This window comes from Aythya marila (genome assembly GCF_965140915.1).
Source record: "Aythya marila genome assembly, chromosome: 1".
Classification (NCBI taxonomy): domain Eukaryota; kingdom Metazoa; phylum Chordata; class Aves; order Anseriformes; family Anatidae; genus Aythya; species Aythya marila.
In genome coordinates this window covers 197,995,478-198,021,120 of record NC_139042.1, presented here as the reverse complement: position 1 = coordinate 198,021,120, position 25,643 = coordinate 197,995,478, and the positions used below count along the sequence as shown (strand labels likewise).

General features: G+C 33.6%; 1 protein-coding gene across 2 annotated transcripts in view; it reads left to right on the top strand.

Annotated features, from left to right (window-relative positions):
- Positions 1-25,643, top strand: part of SEMA3E (semaphorin 3E) — a 155,188-nt gene that overhangs the window by 67,303 nt on the left and 62,242 nt on the right. For both annotated transcript variants that reach the window (XM_082783210.1, XM_082783209.1), the window contains exons 2-4: positions 10,171-10,331; positions 17,373-17,432; positions 23,730-23,849. In XM_082783210.1, the coding sequence (XP_082639336.1) occupies positions 10,171-10,331; positions 17,373-17,432; positions 23,730-23,849 (341 nt within the window). The remainder of the gene's footprint in view (positions 1-10,170; positions 10,332-17,372; positions 17,433-23,729; positions 23,850-25,643) is intronic.

Sequence of the window (25,643 nt, the reverse complement as noted above, 5' to 3'; positions counted from 1 at the left end):
GAATCACAGATATGTAAGTGCTAGTTACCTCAAATTAGGTAGGCTTTCTGAAGACAGTGATGCTTAGCAGCTGAATACTTGTCTCTATTCTGTGGATTAAATCTTTAAAAGAAACTATTCTTGTTAATTAAAGAGAATGGACTTTAGTGTAATAACATAATAATTTCCACATAGCTTCATTCACTGATATAGAGGTGCTGTTCTCAGTAAAACATGAGTTTATTTCAGCATGTGAGGTGTAGCTAATCATTTTAAATTCGCCTATGGAATATTATCTCAAAATCTGTATCTGCTGTGAGTAATTGATTTGTCAGGAAAAATCAAAAAACAAAAAAAAAAAACAACAAAAAAACCCAACAAAAACAAAAACAAAAACAAAAACAAAAAAACAACACACACCTTGAAAGTTTCCTTTCATCTTTTTCATGCTTTCCATCTCAATTTTCCCTCTGCTTTTGCTTTTTTTTTTTTTTTTTTTTACAATGTATCCTTTCTCTTTCATTCTGTTTTTTGTCGTGTTGACGATTCCAGAAAGCCTTACGTATATTGTCAATCACATGCCATCCTGCCCAAGAACATATGCCCCTGAAAATCACATGGGATAGCTCATTTTTATCCATCTTTTCAAAGGAAATTCAATTTAACAGTCATTTTGAATAGCATAAAACCCTGACTTCTGGCATCTTCAGTTTAAATGAAAGCACCAGATTCTCTTTCTGTCAAAACACTGGATCTCTCCATAGGAAGAATTCTACCCTTACCAGATTGGTGTGGTAATAAGCATGTAGTAAGCAGTACACCTTAATAAATTGAGCCCTCAAGAGACTGGATTGTCTGTGTTTCATCAGAAGAGGGCTATGATTATTTGAACCATATGTATCTTTCAAAACTCAAGGGTTTTAGAAATTGGTTCTTTCACTTGTTAACACTTAAGATATTAAACATAATGTAAAACATTTTATGCAAGCATAATGTAAAAATAACATTTCTTTCCATAGATATGCTTTCTTCCATAGAAATGCCTTGGATGAAGTGAATAATGTGCTCAAAGACTATTTCATGGATGGTTCTGTCATCCTTAAACTGAAGTAATTTTGTATTAAAAATACCTGATTTACATTTCTGCTGGAAAGTATTAATAGGCAAACATATTTCTGAAGTTTTCTGTCACGAATTCTATATTTAGAATTCATATTATATATATATGTATAATGTATATATAATGTATATATGTATATATACATTATGTATATAATGTGTATATAATGTATATATGTATATAATTCATTATATATATATGTATAATGATAATAATAACAATTATTATTGCATACAACATTATCACTTCTTATCACCAGTACTCAAAATGTTTTATTAAATAAATAAGGATCATTAGGATTTGAAATCACTAGAGAATTTTAGGCAGTCACATTATACTGGTTTAATATTGCTCATAAGAGTAGATGTCTATTCTTTGGACTGAGATCTGGGGCAATGTAATAACAACAATGGTATTATGTCATTTTGCATAAGCAAGAAATATAAGAAATATGGTTTAATATTTTCTATCACAACCACATTTTAAAAATTTAAAAATGTGGTTGTGATAGAGAATATTTTAAAAATGTGGTTGTGGTAGAGAATATTTTAGGATTGTATCTACATTTTCTGAAAAAAAAAAAAAAAATCACACTAGAAAGCTAAACAATTCATTTTGATAATGAAGTCCCTGGTACTAGGAATATTTCATTATGACTATAGAAAATTTATTTGAATGCTTCCCAAAATTTGCTATTTATCATCAAAATGAATAAAAAAAAATCATCACTGTGCAAGCAGTATCCTATTATGTGGAACTAAGTATGGAATCAGTATAGTAAACTTAATTTAAAATACCTGAAAACATATGCTGAGAGCCAGTTTGTTGAAAGCATGTTGTGAATGCATTAAAACAATTATCTTTTGAATTCCATTTAAATATTTATCACTTTTTGGGATAATGTCATGCCTGTTGTTTCTCAAGTTCAGATAAAATACAGGAGGAAAGTTATTATTAATATGTAGTTTGACAAATGCTTCATGAATATTGGTGTGGTTACCTAGCTTAAAGCTAATGGATTTAACTGGGGAAATGGTGGTTGAGCTCTGGATTAGGCCTTATGTCTGAAGCCATAGTAGCTCATGTAAATCAAAAGTAATATCCAGAATTTTTTAGGGTCACATATCTGACAGAAGGCAGATAACACCTACAGTATTATTAACAGGTACTGTAAATGTTATCAATTGATTTACAAAGAAGTTTTCTTTTAAGACAATGTCAATTGGCTGTAGTTTCTAACTAGGTTTGATTAATTATGAAAAATATCCAGATTTTATTATACTGCATTGAATTTCTTTTTAAGAAATAGTAACAATAGCTTAAATATCAGATTTTTTTTTTTTTTTAATAAAATGTGCTTCTGATTAAAATTGCTATAAATCTAGCTTGTATGAAGATTATATGTGTTTATTTTCAATTTGATATACAGTTCCATTGCAGAAGTTTCCAACAAGAACTAAAAACATTAAATACGATCTAAGCATAATTTTTGTTTGTTAATAGTGTGTAGCATATCAATACTATGTGCCTTGGTAGATTTATAATGGTCAAATTTCTGTTTAATAATTAAAAACAGACCAGCTACAGTGGTACTAACTGAACATAATATTTTGCCATTAGGGAAGAAAAACTAAATATTTGCTAGATGTGACAGGTGAAAATATAATAACGTGAAATGGAAATATCAAGAATCAGGACATGAGCTAATATGATTAGCTGTGTTAAAGGATTTCAAATTCCACTGAAATTTTTCTGCCATAAATGAAGTAGAAGTAGAAGAAACAAAAATATAACCTATGATTTATTAAATGTTCTAGTTATAGATTTTTCCAACAGCCTTAAAGAAAGAAGAGAGACTATACTGTGTTTAAATTGAAAATCTTCTCATCTGTCCATACCATACCTTTCAATTTCAGAAACTTTTGCCTCTGTAATTTAAACAAAGTCACAGACAAAGGTCTTCTAAGGAGGGTGCTTACTTGTCACTATTAATTAAACTTCATCATTAGATCCACACATTCTTAGGAAGTGTCTAGAAAAGCACCAAAGAAAAAACATTTTTTCGGGGACTTTGCTGCATCAGCTCACTTTGTGAAGCCAATTACATTCTCCAAATATAGCTAGATAGCCAAACTCACCTGCTGTTAGGAGCAGAGGTTGAATCATGTGAGAGTATTTATGAACTAATGGGTTTTTGCTTGTCATTACTGGACTTTGTTTTCTGTGTCCTACCCTGCCAAGTTTCTGAGGCTTCTGCCTGCCAGCCACAGAGATAAAACCTCAAGCAGTGTAAGTTCATACTTCAGTCTGGCTCTGACTTCTAAGTTTACCTCCTACTGATTCTAGTTACCTAAATGGCACTAAAGTATCTCAGGATCCAGGTATTAATAGTATAATGACAACTTTCACCATTACTACTATATTTTTGAATTAGCTTGTTATTTGCATATAATTTTGCCTTTAAAATTTTATTTTTTTTTTTTTCATCAGATTTTACTCACAAACCTCATGTAGCCACATTAACTTTAGCTGTTTCTGGATGTTTTACACTGCTTGCTTTTCTGTTGCTCAACTGTCACTTGTTACTTGAGGCACCTGAGATAGTGCCTCTGTCCTGACTCTGTAATTAGTTTTGCAGCAACTGACGACTGATGAGCAGGAAAGTAAAATTACTAATGCATTAGCTCATATTCAGCAGCATAATTTTGGGGTGAGTTTTCATCTCTACTATTTTTTTCCAGGGAAGAAAATGTTTACCTCCTGTTACCAATTTTAGTGGAATATTGCCATTTAGAGGTCATAACCTTCTCAGAAAGATCCAGCCACTTGTAAGATTATATTTATGTCCTTGTGATGTATGAATCTTTAGAGTACCATTGAATATTAACCTTTTTTAAAGTACTGGTGGTTTAAAACTGAAGGATACTTGCACAGATTGATATTATCATTAACCTATAGTTCATAAGCTGCATTACAGATGTTTCAGGCTGTCTCCATATGTCTCCTATTTGTTTTTCTTCCTTTTTCTTTCTGTCCTTGTTAGGCACAAGCAGATTCTGGTTTTCACTTGTCCTATAATAGCAAATAGTTGAATAGAATACCATTATATAAGGCACACCAAACTGTTACAAAGCCTTTTCCAATATGCTGATAATTGGAAACGTGGAATGTCCTCCAGGTGTTCACAGTACCTCTATTTTATATCTATGGCCTTTTACATTATTGATGTGGACAGAAGGCAAACCCAATTGTTACCTCTTCCTGTAAAGCAGCACTGAGATGCACATCTTACCTATTCAACATGTTCAAAGTGCTAGACTCGTGTCAGTGCCCTGCATCTGGAAAACATCTTTGCCAGAAGAATGTTCTGCAGAATTAAGTAGTGTGGGAGGTGAGACTACATCTCTGTAGAATTTGAAAGGGGAACCAAAGACTTTTATGAGGGCAAAAAAGGGCAAAGGCAATAGACTGTTGTGGTGATGTAATACTATGGAAAACAGAGCAGAAACTTTTTCACTCCCTGGGAAAATAGAAGACAATGCTGAAATAATATTTATTTGCATCCAAGGTCTAACGCTATACATTCCTCACTATGTTTTTTAATTTCTGAGAAACTGGACAACTCACTATACGCTGGCTATTGTGAAACAGTAAAAATTTTTCTACATTTAATGTCCTAAGCATATTTTAGAAGTTATAAAGAATGAGGTTTGGAACTACATGATCTTTAAGGTCTCTTCCAACCCAATCCATTCTATGATTCTATGATTAAAATAAACAAAAACAAAGCAAAACAAACAAGAAAAAAAATAAATAAAAACAACACAAACACACCGATATTATGAATATAACTAGCATTGCTTGACAAATAACTAATAGAATCCTTCTTGTCAAAGGGATTAAGTATGAATATGTTCACTGAATTATATTTGTTATAAGAAAAAGTACAGTAAATAAAATCTGTCTGAATATTTGCCAACAAGCAAAAAGACAACAAACCTGAAAGTTTATTCTCAGCATTTAAACTGGGAAGAAACTAGATTTGTTCTACTTAGATACTACATAGTGCTATTATGAGACATAATCTAGCAGGCTGGATTTGCCTTCACTATAAGTATAGTGAATATATAGTGAATATGTACATATTGAACCAGTAATTTTTTTTGTTAAGATCATTCATATTGTAATGGTGTGTTTTTATTTATTGTGTACAACTTTTAAGTTAAAATAGTAAAACACTATACTATCATTAATATCACTTTCTCAAATTTGGGAATTTGGGGATCGTTATACTGAGGCGATTTGTTCATCAACTGTTAGGAAAATGAATGGTCTTTTCTCTTTTGTCCTTTGTTTTGAGCACTAACTATGCACTCTCCCTCAAAAATTATTCTTTTTTTTTTTTTTTTTTTTTTTTATCATGCGTTTTATTTTTTCACAGAAAAACTTTATAGAAAAGTGTTTTTTTTTGTTTTGTTTTGTTCTATTTTTTTTTTTTTTTTTTTTTCACAGAAATCTGTGGAAACTCAGCAAACAGAAGGGTTGTACTCACCTGAAATCTTTACCATGTGAGAGAAGCTGAGAGTTTTTCGTCCATGTGCTAGAACTGTTACTGTACTTTATTCACTAACTCTTTAATATAAAATGTACAGACTATTTTGAGCACTAGAGCCAGCACATCTTTCCCAGAAAAGCAATTTAACTACTAAGTTAGTGTCACGCTCTTGCTTGTTCACTGTGCCTGAACCTGAAAATTTTGTTGCACTGCTTCAACAGGAAATGGAGAAAGCATCCATCCTTCCCTACCAATCTAGCAGCTAATAACTTGTGATTAGTCCTCTTTATGGAAAGAGGAAGATCTGTGTTTTGATGCATTTAGAAAAGGAAATTGAACTCATCTCATGTCTGCTATTCCTCAGGTGACCAATTAAAACAATAAAATATTTTTTTAAATATTAGTCAGTACTATATTTTCTCTGTCCAGAATTTCAGAGGAAATCACAGTTGCACCTGATCTTGTAAGTGTTTTAGATGTGTTCAGTATAATTGCAGGTATTAAATCCTAGGATTAGTTAGAAGAACAACCTCTTTTTGGCTTGTGCTCAAGCTTAAGTATGAGCTAGGAACTGAACTGTTCAATTTAAGGATGTGGGTATAGCCAGAAGCACAACGCTTGACAGCTTGAGGAGTCTATAATAACAAGGTAACCCTTGCAAGCATAAGCTTGGTAATTTACATGAAGCCATATATGAGCAAGAATCAGTTGCTTAGATGTGACAGGCATCTAGTGCCATTTTAGACTCCCTGGGACATCCATCCCATTTTCTTGGTATTCAGAAGGTGCTGTAACCTATTTTTGTACACTGTCCTAATATCTCAGATATCTTACAATGCCCACAAATCCTAGTACCTTTCAAAGGAGCTGCATAATACTAATAAATTTGTATTTTTATAACCAAATTGTACCCCAGATCTCCCTGCTTGGTGTTTTGCGGCCCTTCCAAATGTCACATTTACTTCTGTGCTGATCTCTAAACCTACAGCAAAAATATGCCTGTATAGATATGGTGGAGGCAGACCTAAAAATACCTCTTTTTACAAGCTTGATCTTGAGAGGTGTTTAATATAGTCAATGTTCATTTAAGACAATTAAAGATATAGGTGTACTTGGCAGGACTGTCTCTTACATGAGAAAGTTAACAGTTTAAATGATCAGGTAGAGGAATTCATTGTGCTTAGTATTCTCACTGAAAACAAGCAAGTGATTTCTTTGATTTATTTAAAGAAATATTGTCTTGCCTATGAAAAATTTGCATTCAGGACAAGATGAAAGTAAATCGAGGGAAGATACCAGAGTATCCTTTCATGGCTTGTACATAATTAGAACTTTAAAATGCAATTCATTTTCCACAAAACTGACTTGAAAATAAAATAAACTGGATGACTGATATGCTTACTAATAAAGTCATTTTATTTAGGACCTAAAGAATATTAACCTAAAGAATATTAAGAATATAATATATACCTAAAGAATATTAAGAACATAAAGAATTTCCATTTCCATCTAATTTCTAAGCATTTCTAATTTCATCACAAAAAAATAAATAAATAAATGAATGAAACATCAATCTGCTGGATTTACTTGGCAAGAGAAGCTTGCATTGAAAATACCATCTCCACATTGCTATTCAATCTTGCACTAGGTGTATCATTGCCAAAAATGGTCAGTGCATTAAGCTTTGACAAACAAGACTCTTGTTTTATTCATCATGATACTCCTCTCTGTGACTTACTTTTTCTATTTGTTAAATCAATCCAAAAACACACGTGCAAATTGTTTTAACCTCTTCTGTTGAAAAATGTAATGGAAAGTCTAGATATTAAAACAGTTCTCCACAGCTATTTAGTTTTTGAAGATAGCTCAGGAAAGAAATCACTTGTGAGGTTGAATGACTCCTTTGATTAAAAGAAAAAATTATCATCTAAGGAAACAGTTTTCAGAAAATAGTTGCTTTAAGCCTCTGTTGACATGAATCAGATCTAGTAAACAAATATAGCAAAATATATTTATCTAATTACTAAACTTCTTCAATGCCACAAGAACAATATAAATACTAATTTAAAATAAAACTAAGTTGTGTTTGTTGTATTGAATTCATAGAATCATAGAATGGTTTGTGTTGGAAGGGTCCTTAACTATCATCTAATTCCAATCTCCCTGACATGGACCTCCCACCTGCCACACCTCCCACTAGACCAGGTTGCTCAAAGCCCCATCCAAGCTGGCCTTCGATAATATCCTTAAAGAATACTAAATATTAAGTTAATTAGAATGTCAAATTTTATGTTAAAATTATATAGCTATTAAATGCTAAGTTTATTTCAAGTAAAAAGAATTATTTTTTCTCTTTTCTATAATTTAAGACGTAAGTAAGGTATCTATTGAGGAAAATTAGGAGTCTTTCCTTGAGACTAAACCAGAGATTTAATCTGATATTTCATACCAGTTCCCCTGTGTATTGGTATGACAGAAAAATCCTTTTTTCTGTTCAACTGGAATATTTCTCACATATGTTATTGTGTATAACTTTTGAATGTTGAGTAACAAATTGCAAAACAAGAAGAGGGAGAGAAAAAGAAATTCAAAGACAAGAATCTGAGTAAACTCTACTGGGACTCTATTTTGTTTTTATTCACACAAGAATGGAAATAAGAATTGTTGTCCAGAGAAGGGCAACAAAGCTGGTGAGGACAAGTCTTACAAGGAGAACAAGTCTTACAAGGTGCTACTGAGGGAGCTGGGATTGTTCAGCCTGGAGAAGAGGAGGCTCAGGGGTGACCTTATCACACTCTACAGGTACCTCCTTTAAAAGGAGGCTGTAGCTAGGTAGGGGTTGGTCTAATCTCCCATGTGCCTGGCGACAGGATGAGTAGGAATAGGGGCTAAACCCAGGGGAGGTTTAGGTTGGGTATTAGGAAGAAATTCTTTATGGAAAGGGTTGTTAGACATTGGAATAGGCTGCCCAGGGAAGTGGTTGAGTCACCATCCCTGGAGGTCTTTAAAAGACGTTTAGATGTAGAGCTTAGTGATATGGTTTAGTGCAGGACTTGTTAGTGTTAGGTCAGAGGTTGGACTCAGTGATCTTGGAGGTCTCTTCTAACCTAGATGATTCTGTGATTCTGTGAAAATTAGTCATGATAAATCTTTTTGAAGTAAGAGCATTTGAATTCAAATACAGAACTCAGATCTCATTGGTTTGGAACACCACTCAGAGAACTCAGGACACATTTTTAATAGTGATGTGAATTTTGGTAGTTTTGTATTTGGGCCCCTTATGAAGCTGCCATTCTTAGCTTAAAGATGCAAATCAATTTCTGAAAACCACAGAATATATGACCGGTATCCCATATATGGATGCCAGAGTGTTACACCAATGCAAGAACTTTCTTTGACACATGAACTTTCTCCTCCTTTCTCTTCAAGGACTTTCTCTCACACAGTGGGGCAGTCCTCTCACAGAAGACCAGATGAGGGTCCACTTTTAATTTTTTTTCCCCTAGCTCTGGGACCATCCCACCTCTTCCATCATCAGCTGCTGGGACACATCTAAACAACTGGCAAAGTTATGTTTAAGGACAGCTGTGAGGATAAAACTAAAAGGAACTTAGTGACTTTTACCAAGAGTGACTTTTGTTTCTTCAAAATGAAACAATTCACCATGATACAGATATAGGAATATAGTTCTTTCCCTCAGTCCCAGCTCTGCTGTTTCTAAAACAGCCCTAGGGCACTTCTTTTGAGACTTCCCAACAACAAAATGATTCTTAGCCTCTCCAACATGTTGTGAGCCAAACTGTGCTCTGCACCATCTGATGAGAGTGCAGAAAGACCCCCAATGCTTGCCTCTTTCTTCCTTCCTTCCTGAGGCCTGATTCCAAGTTTCTGCAACATTACACAGGACGAATTTTACTTTCTCTGTGGAAGTGACTTTAGTCTGGATCATACACAACTAAGCCCCAGATCCCCTTAACAGTTCAACATATTTCTTGACAAAATTAGTAATCACTTGGAAAAATATGAATATGTATCTTACAAAGTTTATACTGTTATTGAATTTAGTGTCAACACTTTCCATGAAGTAAGTGGACACAGTGCTGGGTTTAAAACAAGCTTTTTACTTTTCTTTTTTTTTCATTTTTTTCACATTTCAGTTAATGTCCTTTAGTCCAGTGTTTTTTGGTTGGTTGGTTGGTTGGTTGTTCATTTTGTTTTGTTTTGTTTTGTTTTTTCCTTTTTATAAAATATTTGGGAGAACACTTGTTCCCCCAACACCAACCTGCACAAAGATTATGATGTAAAGATTCACATACAAGTCTTTTGGAAAGCTGACTTGTTTTGAAAATTGTTCCAAATTGTTCCCAGGTGTTTTGTCTCTTTCTTACTCAAAGATTATATGATTAGCATTTTAATGTCCCACAGCTTCTTGTCTAGTTCCCTAGGAAAATATGAAAATGAAGCCATGAAACTAAGCTGTATGGTATTTATCATGTGTACTCTGTATGTCTTTCAGAGCTCTGGGATTTAAACAGGACATCAGTCTTTCATAGCCCATTTGGATATCTTGGCCTTCACATAATGCTGCTGGATGAGTATCAAGAACGACTGTTTGTGGGAGGAAGAGACCTCTTGTATTCCCTCAGTTTGGACCGAGTCAGTGACAACTATCGAGAGGTGGAGTAAACAGATATATATATTTATCACTTGGTTTGATAATGTGTAGCACAAAACAACAGAGTTTGCATGAGTGGAAATGAGATAATGGAGTTCTTGTAGATATTAACATTTTGTGTATGATCTTTAATGCCATGTTTATCTGTAAAAAGAATAAAATAAAATACACTAACTATCATTTCTTTTCCAATGAAAATGACTCTTGATAGAGATCTGGGAGTCACATAGTTATTTTTCAGTCTCACTTTTTTCAGCATGTTTACTAAAATTTAAAGCATTGCACAGCACATTATATATACCTAATTTCTGTATCTCTGCTATATAATTAAGGCTTAATCACTCCCTATTATTAGTATATTAGAATTAAAATTAAATTAGAATTTTTCTACAGCACCAGGAAAACAAACAAACAAAAACATAAGTTATAAGAGACCACATAAACTATGCAATAGCAAGATAAATCCTGCAATTAATTTCTACCCCTTTCTACCCCAAGTCAGTGCTTGTAAGTACTGACTGAAAGTATCATTTGAAGTCTACTTTGTGGTCTGTGGGAGGAGAAAGGGGAGTCAAGTCACAATGTTTCAGATTCTTTTGTTTCTGTCCCTTCTTGTAAGTGAACAGCATATTCTCATACCAACATCCTGGTCCACTTCCTTATCTCTAAGGGTAATTAGCATGTTCTGTTATTGTGAATAGATATGTTTTATCCTTTTTATAAACAGTTTGGGAAAGGCAATCTTAGATATAGGGAAATAGAGATACTCAGGGAGGCCATTTGTGTATTTATCTACATTTAAAATATATATATATTTTTTACATATATACATTATACATATATATATATTATGTATTATATATTGTATGTTATATGTTATATGTTATATGTTATATGTTGTTATATGTTATATGTTATATATATAATAATTTTTTAATTCCTCAGAGGTCACTATTACATACTGAGCTTTGCTCCTCCATAGTCAGATATGAGTTAACTTCTTTTCCATTTGACAAAACTTATTAATATCCTGTGACAAGATATTAGAGCTCAGGGATATAAAGACATTTATGAGGCAGTTTCTATAAAATAAGCTTGTTTTCCCTTGCTTATTCCCTATTCAGCAGTAAACTTGTATGAAGAAAGATGACAGAATAGAACATTTTATGCTTCTGTCCAATCACCATTGTTCCATCTAGACACACTCTGAAAGTTTGTTACTCTCTTTTTTGTTGTTTTAAAATGGTAGATCAGCCATTTACTCTGAAACTGTATGCTGTCTTGAGACCCATGTTCAGAGTATGACAAATTAATGGAAGCTCTTCTTGCTTACATGCCTACTTTTATGATGTGCAAAAGATGAGACACTGAAATAAATGGAACTTGACCTAACATGTTTTGAAACATGACCTCACTGGGACTTATCTCCCTTGAATACAAATGTAACAATCTTTTTCTCTTTTCCCAGTGTTCACTCAGTGCAGATCTTATTCAGTGATAGCTAGGGAAAACTTGATTGTCCCACAGCACTATCAGCAGAAGTGTGGAATGAGACATTTCTGTTATATGAGAGCTTAATTACTGAGATATGCTGGGGAAAGTTCTTGGAAACAAGAGACCAGTTAATTCATTACTAACAAAGTTATGTATTAAGCTGCCTTTAACTGTATGTTGATTAGCCTTCGACCTTTTCTTTCTCACTGAAGACTTTAGTTTAATTAATCTAAGATACCAGTTCTAATCTAGAGAAAGTATAAGAAGAAGGAGACAAGATTCTGGGTTTTATTTTCTCTCTGGTAACCAGGATGAATCACTAGCTGCAGAAAAGCAGAAGAGATCTTCCATAAATTTGGTAGCTTTGGGGTAGATCTAATTGATTTTTATTCATTCATTTATAAATTTATTTATTTATTTATAGCAAATAGCTTATGTTTTTTAATCCATTACCATCCCATCTTCCACAATTTGGAAGATGAGTATGCTCTCTAAAAACTAAAATAAAACCCACTCCCAGCCAGATATGTATCCCTTCTGCCATAAAATGACCCTGTAATTCCTCAGGTAGTCAGTTCTAGCAAGAATGTCAGGAGTCCCCCAAAGAAAAACAACAAAATGCTGAGTGGATATAAAATGCTTATGTTTTGAGACCTATTGGCTTTCAAAGTATTTCTAATTAACTCAACATGTTATGTATGTATCCCATAAATCTGCATTTGATAAACCACACTGTTCCTTAAAGTTCAATTCTTTGCATCTGTCAAACACAAAGTAGCACTCTCAAAGATAGATCATAGGCACACATTATTCTGAGCACCTATAATATACAATAAAGAAAAAAATGTATAAAAAATGGAAAATATCTCTTAGGGAAGGAAACTGTTCCTGTCATTCTTGTACAAGCAGAAGATTTGAGGAGAGCTCACAAACATGGTGTAGACCTTCTTGGTACTATTGGACAAACACAGGGTATCGCTTATCCACTGGTCATATTCTATTTCCTTGGCCTACTTTTTATTTTTATTCTTTGTCTCTTTCCTTGCATATAATATGCAGAGTTTTTCTATCTTAGTGTTTAGTACTTCCTACCATAAGTTTCTGAAACAAAGCTAATCTTTTTTTTTTGGTTTCTAATATTAATGCCCTAACGATATCAGTGGCAAGAATGATGGAGGCCAAAATGAAATGAAACTTCATTACTACTTGAAACCACGTGTAAAGCCAAATCTGCAGAGGTACCCTCCATGTGATCTTTGCTTTCCCTAGAGATTTCATTTCCTTTCATACCACCTTTGGAATCAAACTTTGCACATATTTGGGATTTGATCTAAAGTCTTTAAGGCTTGTAACGAGCTAAGACACTGATAGATAATTGTATTTGATATCTGTTGCCAAATTTAATTTATTTTTAAAAAAGCATTACAGTTAATTTTAATTGTTGTCAGAGCAGATCTTTGTTGACAGAAAGCTTGAACCAGTGCTGGTAGTTCAGTGATCTGACAACTTTTAGAGGAGGACAACCACTGGTTTGAGAGCAAGCAAGGAGGACAACCTCTTTTCCTCTCCTGTAGAAGTGAAATTAAATTGTACTTCCTATTTGTCCAAAAACTCTTTTCAGATATTCATTCTGTGCAGTTTTTGCTTTAAAGTGTTCAGGAAGGGCTTGCTATGAAGAAAAGCCTTCATAAGTACAGAGGCTTGTCCAGGCAGGTTTCAATATGCTGTTTCTGTTTCTGATCCATTGTGAGATAACTCCAGGTTAGGATTTATGTTGGTGTTGTAATACATAATAAAGCCCTGACAACATATCTTGTGATTCTCACCTCTGGTGAAGCTAGCTGTATTTCTGCTCTAGACCTAGCTGAATATAAGCCCACTGGCTTGCATTTTCTTAGTATATGAAACATATGCAAACTGAAGTAAGAAACACATAAATTTGATTATCCACTGGAATTACTTTGAAAGAGGTAAGGTGGGTATGTATTTGTTGATACATACACATAGTATCTGCCAGACATAACAGGCTATTTTTGCAGAATTTGCATTCCAGATAAACACAAGTTATGTGTTAGTTAAGCAGCATGTATTGACTTAAAACAAGAACTGGAGTTGCTTAATTGCTCTGTCATATACCACAGTTCAGACTAGTTCACACAGTAGTACATTTTAGCCTGAACTACTATGAAGTTAATATAATTTCTTGAAATCATTTTTCATTCAGCATGCCATCCTGATTTTTTTTTTTTCTGAGACTAGTGACTGAGTATTGAAACTGTTTGGAGATTCTAATTAGGATTCCAGATGCAATTAAAAAGTCTTTTTTCCCTATCTGTAACTATCATTTCTATTGCCCTATTATCCCTATAATTCTTCTATAATTCTTTTTTTTTTTTTTTTTCTTTCTTCAAAGAGCATTTTTAAGTATAGATTTTTCCTGTCTTTTCAACAAAGAATTCTCTTCAACGAAGAATTATATCAGTCAGATATCAAGGATAACAATATTGTGGTGCAAGATGAGAAAACATCACTAAACATGAAATTTAAAAACTTCACAGTAATCTGCAGTAGTGACAACTCTTAAATGATTATGTCCAAAAAAAAAGGTCAAGCTTGTAGCCCTGTGAAATGTATGTTAGTGTGATGTTATTCCAGCCTAGATGCACAGGAAATTTCTCAACAGTATGTATTGACAGCTTGCCAAAAGATTTAAATCCTGGCAAAGAACCAATTCAAAGTTAAAGCTGGTAGTTTTCATGACTCTAAAGCATAAACATAAGGAAAAATTAGATGTGGCAGGTTAAAGGCTACCATTACAGTTGATTAATATCTGGATATCCATGCAGTCCAGAAAAATCTTATTTATCCCAGTTAAGGGAAAATGCACTAATTGCACAAATATACTTAAGTGCAGTAAGTACACCTTGATAAAGTATTATTACCTTAGGCCATTTACTACCCATTTCTTTTCAAATGATCATAGAGAGACCAAAGTTGTATATCGGTTGTATAAACCCAGCTAAAAAATTCTTGTGAAGATTTCATGATTAAAAGGAATGATAACAACAACAACAACAACAACAACAACAACAACAACAACAACTTTTTTGGTGTTTTTCAACACTTTTTTTTTTACTACGCACATTTTTGAGTACTATGATCAGACTTAGTATGCACATAAAATCAAATTTTGAAGAATGCTTTGAATCTGATGTGTAGAGTCTCTCTAGGTCTAAGTATAAAAGAATCTTGAAGAGATCAAAATCTTAATGCTTGTTTAGATTAAGATTCATAAGCTTTGTAAGAAATTACTTCAGGCAACTAACATGAGTTTGCCTTACGTGTAGGTAACTGGCTATGAAAATACAAGATAGATTCCCACAACTCTGCATAACTGATGGAAAAGGTGCATAGATGACTGCCTTTCTCCTTCTGACAGACACTTTTTCTATGACAAGCTATGATAAGTATCCTAATAGGTAATACACATATGTCTGAGACAACAACAAAAACAGGGTTTCACTTGGAGGATTTGTACAGGAGTCAGTTTTAAAAAGCAGGTCCACAGCAGAAGTGGTAGATACAGTACAGCTACTGTTGCTCATTAACCTTTTTATAAGAACAATCCACCCAGGAGGGAAATCCCTCCATCTCTGCAAGATGGTTATGCACATATCCTCCACTTCCCATCACAGTATGCTAAGGACCAAATCCTTGCTGCTTATTCTGCTTCTGCTTTTCAGCCTTCCAGATAAAGGGGTAACAACCTTTTTTTTTTTTTTTTTTAATATATATTTATTTATTTAATCTCTCTCTTAATCCTGTTTATGTATTTTAATTACTATCTCTTAAGTGGAGTATGTTTACATAAATATTTTGAATAGCACTGGGACTAAGTACAAAAACAATCACCTACACACTTTATATTAGATAATAGCTTACAGAGTCAACTGTTCAGTTGTTCATTCATGATGTGTTTTCTCAGCTTCTGCATTCCTAACATCCCCTTGTATCACTTACGGGCTAAAAAGAAAACAAACCTACAACATTTTAGCCTACCAGTAAGAGCACGTCTCTGTGGTTGAAGTTGTGGTTTTAAACTTTTATACTCAAGAGATCCTAGAGCTCACATCTCCTAACTTCTAGGCCTTTGGTTAAGAACAGGCTGTTCCCTACTCCATCCTCTCTGCCAATGAACAAATGAAATAGTAAAAGACTTCTGAGCTTTAGGCTGAATAAACCAGGAATGATGACTGAATGAGTGCCTTCACAGTACTTCAACAGAATTCAGCCTTCCAGTACCTAAAGTGGGCTACAGAAAATCTGTAGAGGCGCTCTATGTCAGGGAGTGTAGCAATAGGACAGGAGGAATTGTTTTAAACTGAAAGAGAGTAAATTTAGAGTAGATATAAGGAAGACATTCTTCACTATTGACCACGTTGGCCAAGAACAGTTAAAATTGTTGCCTCATCCCTGGAAGTGTTCAAGACCAGGCTGGATGGGGCTTTGTGTAACCTGGTCTGGTGGGAGGTGTTCCTGCCCATGGCAGGGTGGTTGGAACTGGATGGTCTTGAAGGTCTCTTCCAACCCAAACCATTCTATGATTCTATGACTTCAAGCTTTTTTTAATACAACTCCAGGATTTGTAACTTGTTCTAAATACTTGGATTTTTTTGGGGGTAAAATTATTTCAAGAAAATGAGGTAATATAATTAAAAAAAAAAAAAAAAAAAAAAAAAAAACTAAGAGAAGATGGATTTAATTTTAAAATGTTTTCCAGATATAATAATAATTTATTACTGGACTATTGACAAAAATATCTTAATGATGGCATCCATTTTTTCATACTTATTTTTTTTCAGCCAAGCCTGTTATCACTGAAGTGAACATGATTTTGTTTTCACTTTTAAAAATTCTAAGAAATAAAGTAACCATTCCAGTCTGCTGAGTCAATGTTTAACATTGTTTTCATCCAAATAAATCATGCATTTGGAATGGATTTTTTTTTTTTTTTTTTTTAATAGTAGTAACAGAAAAATGATCCTAGTTGTATAATTTGGCTTCACTTCCAGTAACTGACTGTGGAGAGCTGATCCTACTCCCATGAGGTTGATTGCTGACCCTCATTAACTTCACTGTGAGCCATTTTTTTTTTCCTAACTGCCACTTAAAGAAGGAAATCAGTAGTTCAAAATTAATACTCTAAGGGAAATTGTTGGAAGTCACTGACAATTTAGCAGGGACATTTCTACTCAACTTATATAAAATGTCCAATACATTAACTTATTTTACATCTGTTTACCAGTATTAATTTTGCTGAGTTACCCTATGCAAAACTGTTACAACTAAAATATGTCACCATCTTGTACATTTTTAGAGATATTTTTAGCTAAATTATTTGGCTTGAAAACTGTTCAAAATGTAACAGAAACTTGATTAAATGTTATAGCATGCAATAAAATAATCTCACATGAAGAGCAGTGGAAAAGTGATATTAATATGATCAAACTGCCAATTGAATTATTTCCTGTTTGTTTGTTTCTCTTCAGATTCACTGGCCTAGTACACCTCTTCAGGCAGAAGAGTGCATAATTAAAGGAAGAGATGCTGTAAGTATCATTTATTACAAATCAAATATACTTTAATTATACTCACTGCTGACCAAAAACAAGGATTCAAACATCCCTAAATTTCAGATAGATCAAAGCATAGATATAATTCTAAGTGTTGCAGCTTAAAAATATGTAACCACTATGAATACACTAAATTATTAGTTTAATTGCTTTTCAAAGCAGCTCAGAAACAGGCCATGAACACTTATCATCTGAACTTTCTCCTAATTCTTTCTCTGGTGACAGCAAAGAAGTTACCTTAGTAAATACTTCTCCTATTTCTATTTCCCTTTCTTTTTATACACGTATAATACCATCTCTTTTCAAACCTTTTCATATTCCAATTAATTTCTAAAATTCAAATTCTCTAAAAACATTCAAAAAGCAGCTAAATTATTAGTAATTATAAGATATATTCAAAATTCTTTTGCCCTATAGGTTTTCTTCAGTTTAAATTGAGTTATATAAATATTTTATTAATAAACCTAGAAGCTGTTCTGTTCTTGTGTTTCATTGCTTTGACTTTAATCAGTTCCCAGGAAAAGACATGAAAGCTCACTGACATACAGTGGCTAATATCATTGGCATGACAGGATTAAAGTTCTTCTGGATGGGAACTCTCCATAATTTTGCAGTGCACCAAGCTCATTATCTGCACCTCATAAATACACAGCAAATACAACACCTAATAAATCTCACAGCTGTGAGAGCTCACACTGTACAAAAGGATTTGAAAATTATGATAGTTTTACAGAAACAGTGATAGGAACACAGAACAAGAAAGGGCACATACAGTGGTTTTCCACAAAACACAGCAATCAGGCAGCCTTGATGATAACCACATTCACTGTGAAGCCTAGGAAGCAATATATATTCCGGTTGAGGTAAAAGCATGAGAAACATCCACATTAAGGGAATGGATGAATCAGAGTGGAAAAGAGAATATAATAATAATAGTAGTAACAACAACAACAATAATTTATTAGAAGTTCATTGCATTTTTCTGGATGCTTTTGGACCTTTGAGGATTTCAGGTGTCGTGTTGAATGTAGTGTTTTTCTATACTATCTGAACTTCATGGTCATATTAAATGAATCAAAAATCTATGGTGTTTCAGTTTTATTTAATACTACTTTTCAGCATAGGCTGCAATTACACTAAACCTCTGTCATTTTTGCTTCACTATTACATGATATGTTGTATTTTCTGATACTTTGAAAATATTCTTTGGGTTAAATAAATACATAAATAGGTATGGTTGTTCCAATTTAATGTAAAGTTTTCACCCTCAGACTCTCTAAGGATTCCCTAAAATTTGAAACCTTTTAAAATCCATTCTACTAGTGTGTCTTCAAACATGCACTGTAATGAATATGATCATTCATTACATATGTTTCCCAAATTCTCTCTGTGAAAGTCAGGTGTCTCATTTTTAAGAAGAAAAACAGAGAATTTTTAAATAAACAAAATAATACAGAGTTGGTGTCTTAAAAACAAACAAACAAACTAAAGGAAATAAAATGTTAAAATTGTGAAAGCTGGAAATATTTCAATACCAACAAATAGCGAACGATCCTCTGATCCTCATTCAAGGCCTAATTATGTGTGGGACAATGTTAATGGGTAATGCTAATTAATTCCAGGGAATCCTTAGTAATTTTCATTAACATGCTCAGTATTCAGTGAGCTAAATTGCTCAACATGCAGAGAATCTAAATTAGAAACAAAATTACTTGCCTTCTCATCTTCATTTTTTGTAGACATAAATGAATATTGGCCTAATGGTGTTATATCTTAAAATCAACCTTTTGCCATTTCTAAGTTCTGAATTCTATTTATCACACTATAAAGTCTCTGAGAAAAACAAAACAAAACAAAACAAAACAAAACTCATCAGTGGTCTTTCAAAGTTTTTTTCTTGTTTATTTCCAACTTTATTTTCCTTTGCAAAAGATCTGGTGCTCACTGCATAACTGATATTAAGGAGGTCTGAAAATGTTATAATAAGCATCTCAGTGTTGAGGAACTTCAAGTGTTCTCTGCTAGCTCCCTCTCTATGACACGACAACCCACTTTTGCAATGTTTTACAATCTTTAAAGGTTATCAGTTCATCTTGTAGCAGTAAAACCAAGTATTGTAGTCATAAACAAAATTTTTGAAAGCTTGCAACAGACTAAATAGGACTTTTGAAAAAGTCTTGTCTTAACACTTGCATCGTCTTAAACTCAGGTCACACTTTTCTGATCCAGTTCAAGCCAAGGATAAAATCATTCTGCTCTCATCCAGTGTGCCAGGAAACACACCTGTAGGCCTGTGGTGTGAGAACTTTTGATCCTTTCAATTACTTTATCAGAGCTGGAAATCATACAGAAACAGAAATCAAATTCTGTTGTGATGACTAACTCCTTCACACTAAGAAGATTCAGATGAATGAAATTCTACAAATCTATTAATATCAAATCTGTTAATATGTCTATGGAGTCTCCTAAAGATAAACAATATTTATTAATTTAAATGTAGGAAGACAACTTATTTTAATATCTCCTGCCTGATCCTTCCTTGTTACATGTACAGGATATTATTAGTGGGGTCAACAGCAGTGTCTACTTGTTTTTGTTTTTGTTTTTGTTTTTCATTTGTTTTGATAAAGGCTAAAAATGTGGAATGTTTTTTTCTATATTTGGTGTCTTCTCTGCAGAAATTTTCAGGCATTTCTGTGAAGAAACACAGGAGAAAAATTGTATAATTTATGCTCATGCGAAGAAAAAAATAATCCTAAAATCTCTGTTCCTCTAAAATGCTTTTGAGACAAAGATCAAGAGTTGCAGAGATATATGGATTAAGAAAAAAATAAATAAAAATGGAGAAAAGAGCTTCAGAGATACCACAGAGACAGAACAGAGGGGATAAGTCAGAAAGGTCATACTTGGAATACAGAGAGAATGAAGAAGACTATCAGTGCAAAGCATCTACTTAAAAAAGCTACAACACATCATAAAACTACTATGTTTTAATATTCCACTACTACCAGTTAGTAAATATGTACGAAATACAAGAAAAGTAGGTATCTCTGTGTGTTGATTTCATATGATTCCATATGGAATAAGACATTAGTAGTAGTAGTAGTAGTAGTGGTTTCCTTCAAAGAAATAAAAATAGAAAAGAACAAAAAAAGGGGGGGGGAAGAAAAAAAAAAAAAAAGAAAGAAAGAAAGAAAGAAAGAAAGAAAGAAAGAAAGAAAGAAAGAAAGAAAGAAAGAAAGAAAGAAAGAAAGAAAGAAAGAAAGAAAGAAAGAAAGAAAGAAAGAAAGAAAGAAAGAAAGAAAGAAAGAAAGAAAGAAAGAAAGAAAGAAAGAAAGAAAGAAAGAAAGAAAGAAAGAAAGAAAGAAAGAAAAGAAAATATCTAAGAATTAAGAAATTCAAAGACTGATATTAAAAAAGGTTCATTTGTCCTTTGCATATTCAGCTTGCCCAGAACAGTTCAAGTTGTTGCCCCATCCCTGGAAGTGTTCAAGGCAAGGTTGGATGGGGCTTTGGGAAACCTACTCTAGTGGGAGGTGTCCCTGCCCATGTCAGGGGGATTGAAACTGGATGGTCTTGAAGGACCCTTCCAACTGAAACTACTCTATGATTCTATGATATACATATTTAATTACACAGTGTTTTTGTTACCTGCCTGTGTAGACTATCTAATTCTTTTGAAAAATCACATAATAGTCATGGTTGGAAGGGTACTGGCCCCATCCCTGATGCCCACGTACAAGCAGAGACAATTTAAGCAGAACCTGGTGTCCTGTTGCTTTGTCTGGATAAAGTCCCCTACAAGGACCAGGTCCTATGAATGTGAGGCTGCTCCTATCTGTCTGTCGAGGGCCTTGTGTTTATTCTATGTTTTCAGGTGACCTGTAGCAAGCATCCACTATAATGTCACTTAGCCCTCTCTTCCGTTTCATCCTAACCCATGAACTCTCAGTCAGCTCCTCATCCATCCACAGGCAGAGCTTAATGCTCTCATGCATAAAGGACAACACCTTCTCATCATCTTCCCAACCTGTCCTTCCTAAAAAGCCTGCATCATTTCATTACAACACTCCATCAGGGAGCCATCCCACTACATCTCCATGATCCTAGAAAGATCATAATCTCGCAACTGCATCCACATCTCTGACTTGTTTTCATGTTTATTCCCCATACTGTGTGCATTAGTGTACAGGCACTTAAGAGAGTGTCCTGGTTTCAGTTAGAACAGAATTAATTTTCTTCCTAGTAGCTGGTGGAATGCTGTGTTTTGGCTTAGGATGAGAAGAGTGCTGATAACACCCCGATGTTTTAATTGTTGCAGAGCAGTGCTTATACCAAGCCAAGGACATCTCAGCCTTTCGCTCTGCCCTGCCAACAGGCAGGCTGGGGGTGCAGTAAGAGCTGGGAGGGGACAGACCCAGGACAGGTGACCCAAACTAGCCAAAAGGGTATTCCATACCATCTGACATCATGCTAAACAATATATAGGGGTGGCTAGCTGTGGGGAGGGGGCCGGACTGCTCGGGGTTAGGCTGGGCATCGGTCAGCGGGTGGTGAGCAATTGCATTGTGCATCACTTGTTTGTACATATTATTATTACTTTCCTATTATCACCGTTGTATTATTATTATTATTATTATTGTTATTATTATTTTATTATTATTTTCCTGTCTTATTAAACTGTCTTTATCTCAACTCACGGGCTTCACTTTCCATTTCTCTTCCCCGTCCCAGAGAGGGAGGGGGGAGGGTGAGTGAACGGCTGCATGGTGTTTAGCTGCCGGCCGGGTTAAACCACGACAGAGAGGCACCTCAGTATGTCAGATTCCTAAAGAGGGTTTGAGAGATTTCTCCATGCTGGTGCCCTGTAGGTATTTTCCTTCTTACATGCAGGTTGGAGGTGACCCTGACCCAATGTTGTGGAATCAGTGCTCCTGTCATTCCTGTCATATCCATCTTGTCATATCCTGTCATATGTATTCTGGCCATGGCTCTGCCACAGACTCTCCCTCTGAAACAATAACTTCTTTCAAATGGTCATTAAGACACAGGATTGTTCTTATCTAAATATACTAGTCCAAAAACTGGACTTAAAGAGCAAACTTTCCAAAATGAAATTCCTCCACTCTCTTTCACACATTCATTTTATGATAGATTAACTTGTCTTTTGGAGATGTATGGCCTTCTTCACTGAGTATTGAAAGAGCCTAGAAGAAAAGTTTTGATTAGAAGGCCAAATTTTATAATAGCTACTTTATAATAGCTATAATAGATATCTGAGATTAACCCCATGATAATTGTCTTACACTTCATATGACCTGGGTCTTAAAACCCAGGGTCTGAGAAACAGAAATGTCACACAGTGAGTGAAAATGAACAGAAATTTTACTCAAAACATAGAAAACACTGCATAATATTAAACACTCCAATAAACCAAGTCCCAGGAGTTCCAAAATTAATGGATACATTTTTCTCACTCTCTCTGTTCCTAGTTTAGCACAGAAAGGATAATGACCCTACATCTCAAAGCAATGTTTGAAAAAAAATTTAATTGCAATGTTTATGAAGCTTAAAATACGCTAATGAGTCCCAAAGTATTGCCTCAGGGAAAATGAATAATTTCTTCTTCAAAGGAGGGTGCAAATGGTGGAACTAAAAGAAAGCATGAGGTTATACAATATAAAAATATTGATTAGCAATGAATTACACACACACAAAATAGTTGTGCAGTAGCCTTAAAAATAAATAAATAAACAAATAAAATAAAAAAGTGTTATTTTTCTTGAGTTTATTTAACTTGTGAGGGAAGACATTTGCTGACTCTTCATATCTCTTGCTCTGAATTTAATGCCTAGTGCATCTAATAAAAGTTAGTAAAATGAATATCTAGATTTGGATAATATACTTCAGATTAAAGAAACACGAAATATGTTTTATAACTTATTAACTCCTGAGTCATAAAGTGCTTAAAATAAGCTGTGATAAATAAAAGCTCTAAACATGCTTCTAAACATGTCATAAGTGTCTAATAAGTGTCTATCCATGGATTTGGTGAGACTGGGGTACTAGTATAAAGTGGGAGAACTAAGATTTTATACATGATGGAAAAGGAATTCTCTGTATGCAGACCATCACTTGACATATTAAGCACATGACATATTAAACCAACAACAACAAAACACAAGCAAACAATCAAAAACTTTTATGTTTTTAATCTATCCTTTTTAACAGAAATGCTAAGATATTTCTATGTTTATTTTTTATGTAAACTAGGATGAATGTGCGAATTATGTCCGTGTCCTTCACCGATACAACAGAACACATCTCCTGGCTTGTGGAACAGGAGCTTTTGATCCACTCTGTACCTTTATTAGGGTTGGGCACCCATCAGAGGTAAGAAATATCTTTCATAGTAATGACTCTTTAGATTTATATTGCAGCTCTATGGCTAAAAATAAATATTTAAATTCAAGTGCTCAGAGTTCTCATACAAAGCATACAAGAGGTTGTTTTTCCCAATGGAAATGTAATCATCATTCAAAACTAAGTTTGTGACTAGGGGATCTCACTAACAAGGTATATTTTGGAAAATTAAGCAAAGGACTCATCTTTTCATCTTAGAATTTTATACCATTTGAGCTGATACAGCACTTTTTGAAACAGCATCCTTCTTAAATATTTCATTTTTTAGCATAATCTGTTTTTTGGTGTTGTTATTCTGTTTTGTTTTAGGAAATAATGCACCGTATAACAAATATATTTTTAGTTTGATGGCAGATGGAATATCTTAAGCATTTTTTACCAAATTCAGCTTTTAGTGTTGATCGTATTCAACAATGCTGAATGTATTCAGCAATTCCTTAATATTAATTTTAACTGGGTGAAATAATACTACAGAACAGATCGTTAAATGTAGCATAGAATCTATACAATCTGGATCCTTCCTGCCTCAATTATATTAGATCAGAGTTAAAGGATCACCAAATGTACCAATTCCTCATTTTAAATTAGTGTTTAAACCTCCTTAAGTACCTTCTCCTGATTGTATGAAAAAACTTTGTTACTACATGGGGACCACAATGCTGACTGGTTGGACTTTGGACTTGCTTACATCCTGATTCCTTTTATACTTGTTTCCTCCTGCTCCTACATACAGTCAAAAATAAAAATAAAATAAAATAAAATAAAATAAAATAAAATAAAATAAAATAAAATAAAATAAAATAAAATAAAATAAAATAAAATAAAATAAAATAAAATAAAATAAAATAAAATAAAATAATAGTGAATATATTCTGAAATTCCTTCTAAAAAAAAAGAAAAAGTCTTAGACAGTGTGGAAAGGTATGAATTAAAGGTATAGATTACATTACCAGTTCTGGACCTGCCAGTCCATATGGAAAAACCAAAACTAAAATTCAGCATGAAAATTGGACACTTAGAGCAATCCTTTTGCATATACTTAGTGATGCTGAAGAAAATATTTATTCTACTATAAGGTGAAGCAACCAGTAAGGAATCCCACTGTTTATCCAAGCTGCCCTGAATTTGGAGATTTTCAGTAGGATGTTAAAGAGGCATATGTGATGACTGCTTTTAGGAATCTGACCAGAGATTCCTGGTCATGCAGTTTGAAGATGTGCTGGATAATGGCTTAGTTGTCTCGTGTTTAGTGACATCTCCCAGTAAAGTTGAACATTTTTCATGGAGCTGATGTTAAAACACCATCCAAGAGAGTTCTTGCTTTTTCCAGTGCCATGTACAGGATTTTCAATTTGATTGCAGTTATATTAGTCCACTTCACAGGTAGGTTTAATTTTGTGTATATTATTTATAAAATAACATAAAATGAACAATAATAAAAAAACTTACTGATGATCATAAGAAAAAATAAAGCTTCTAAATAAATATTTACAAGTGTTTTTCTTTCTCTTTCCATATTTTGCAATGTTTGCCAAAATCGTTAAGATATGTTACAAATAATCTGTTGATTTGTATGTATATACAAGGAGAAAAAAATATATTTAATATTTTATGCAGCTGAAATTGGATAAACTGGAAAAAACTCTGCTATATTCTAGAAAATTAAAGCTCAGTTTTGAATTATGTTCTATAAGTTTAAGGCTTACCTTCAATTGTGAAAGAAATATTGCAAATATACCTTATATTTATTTATTTACTTTTGCC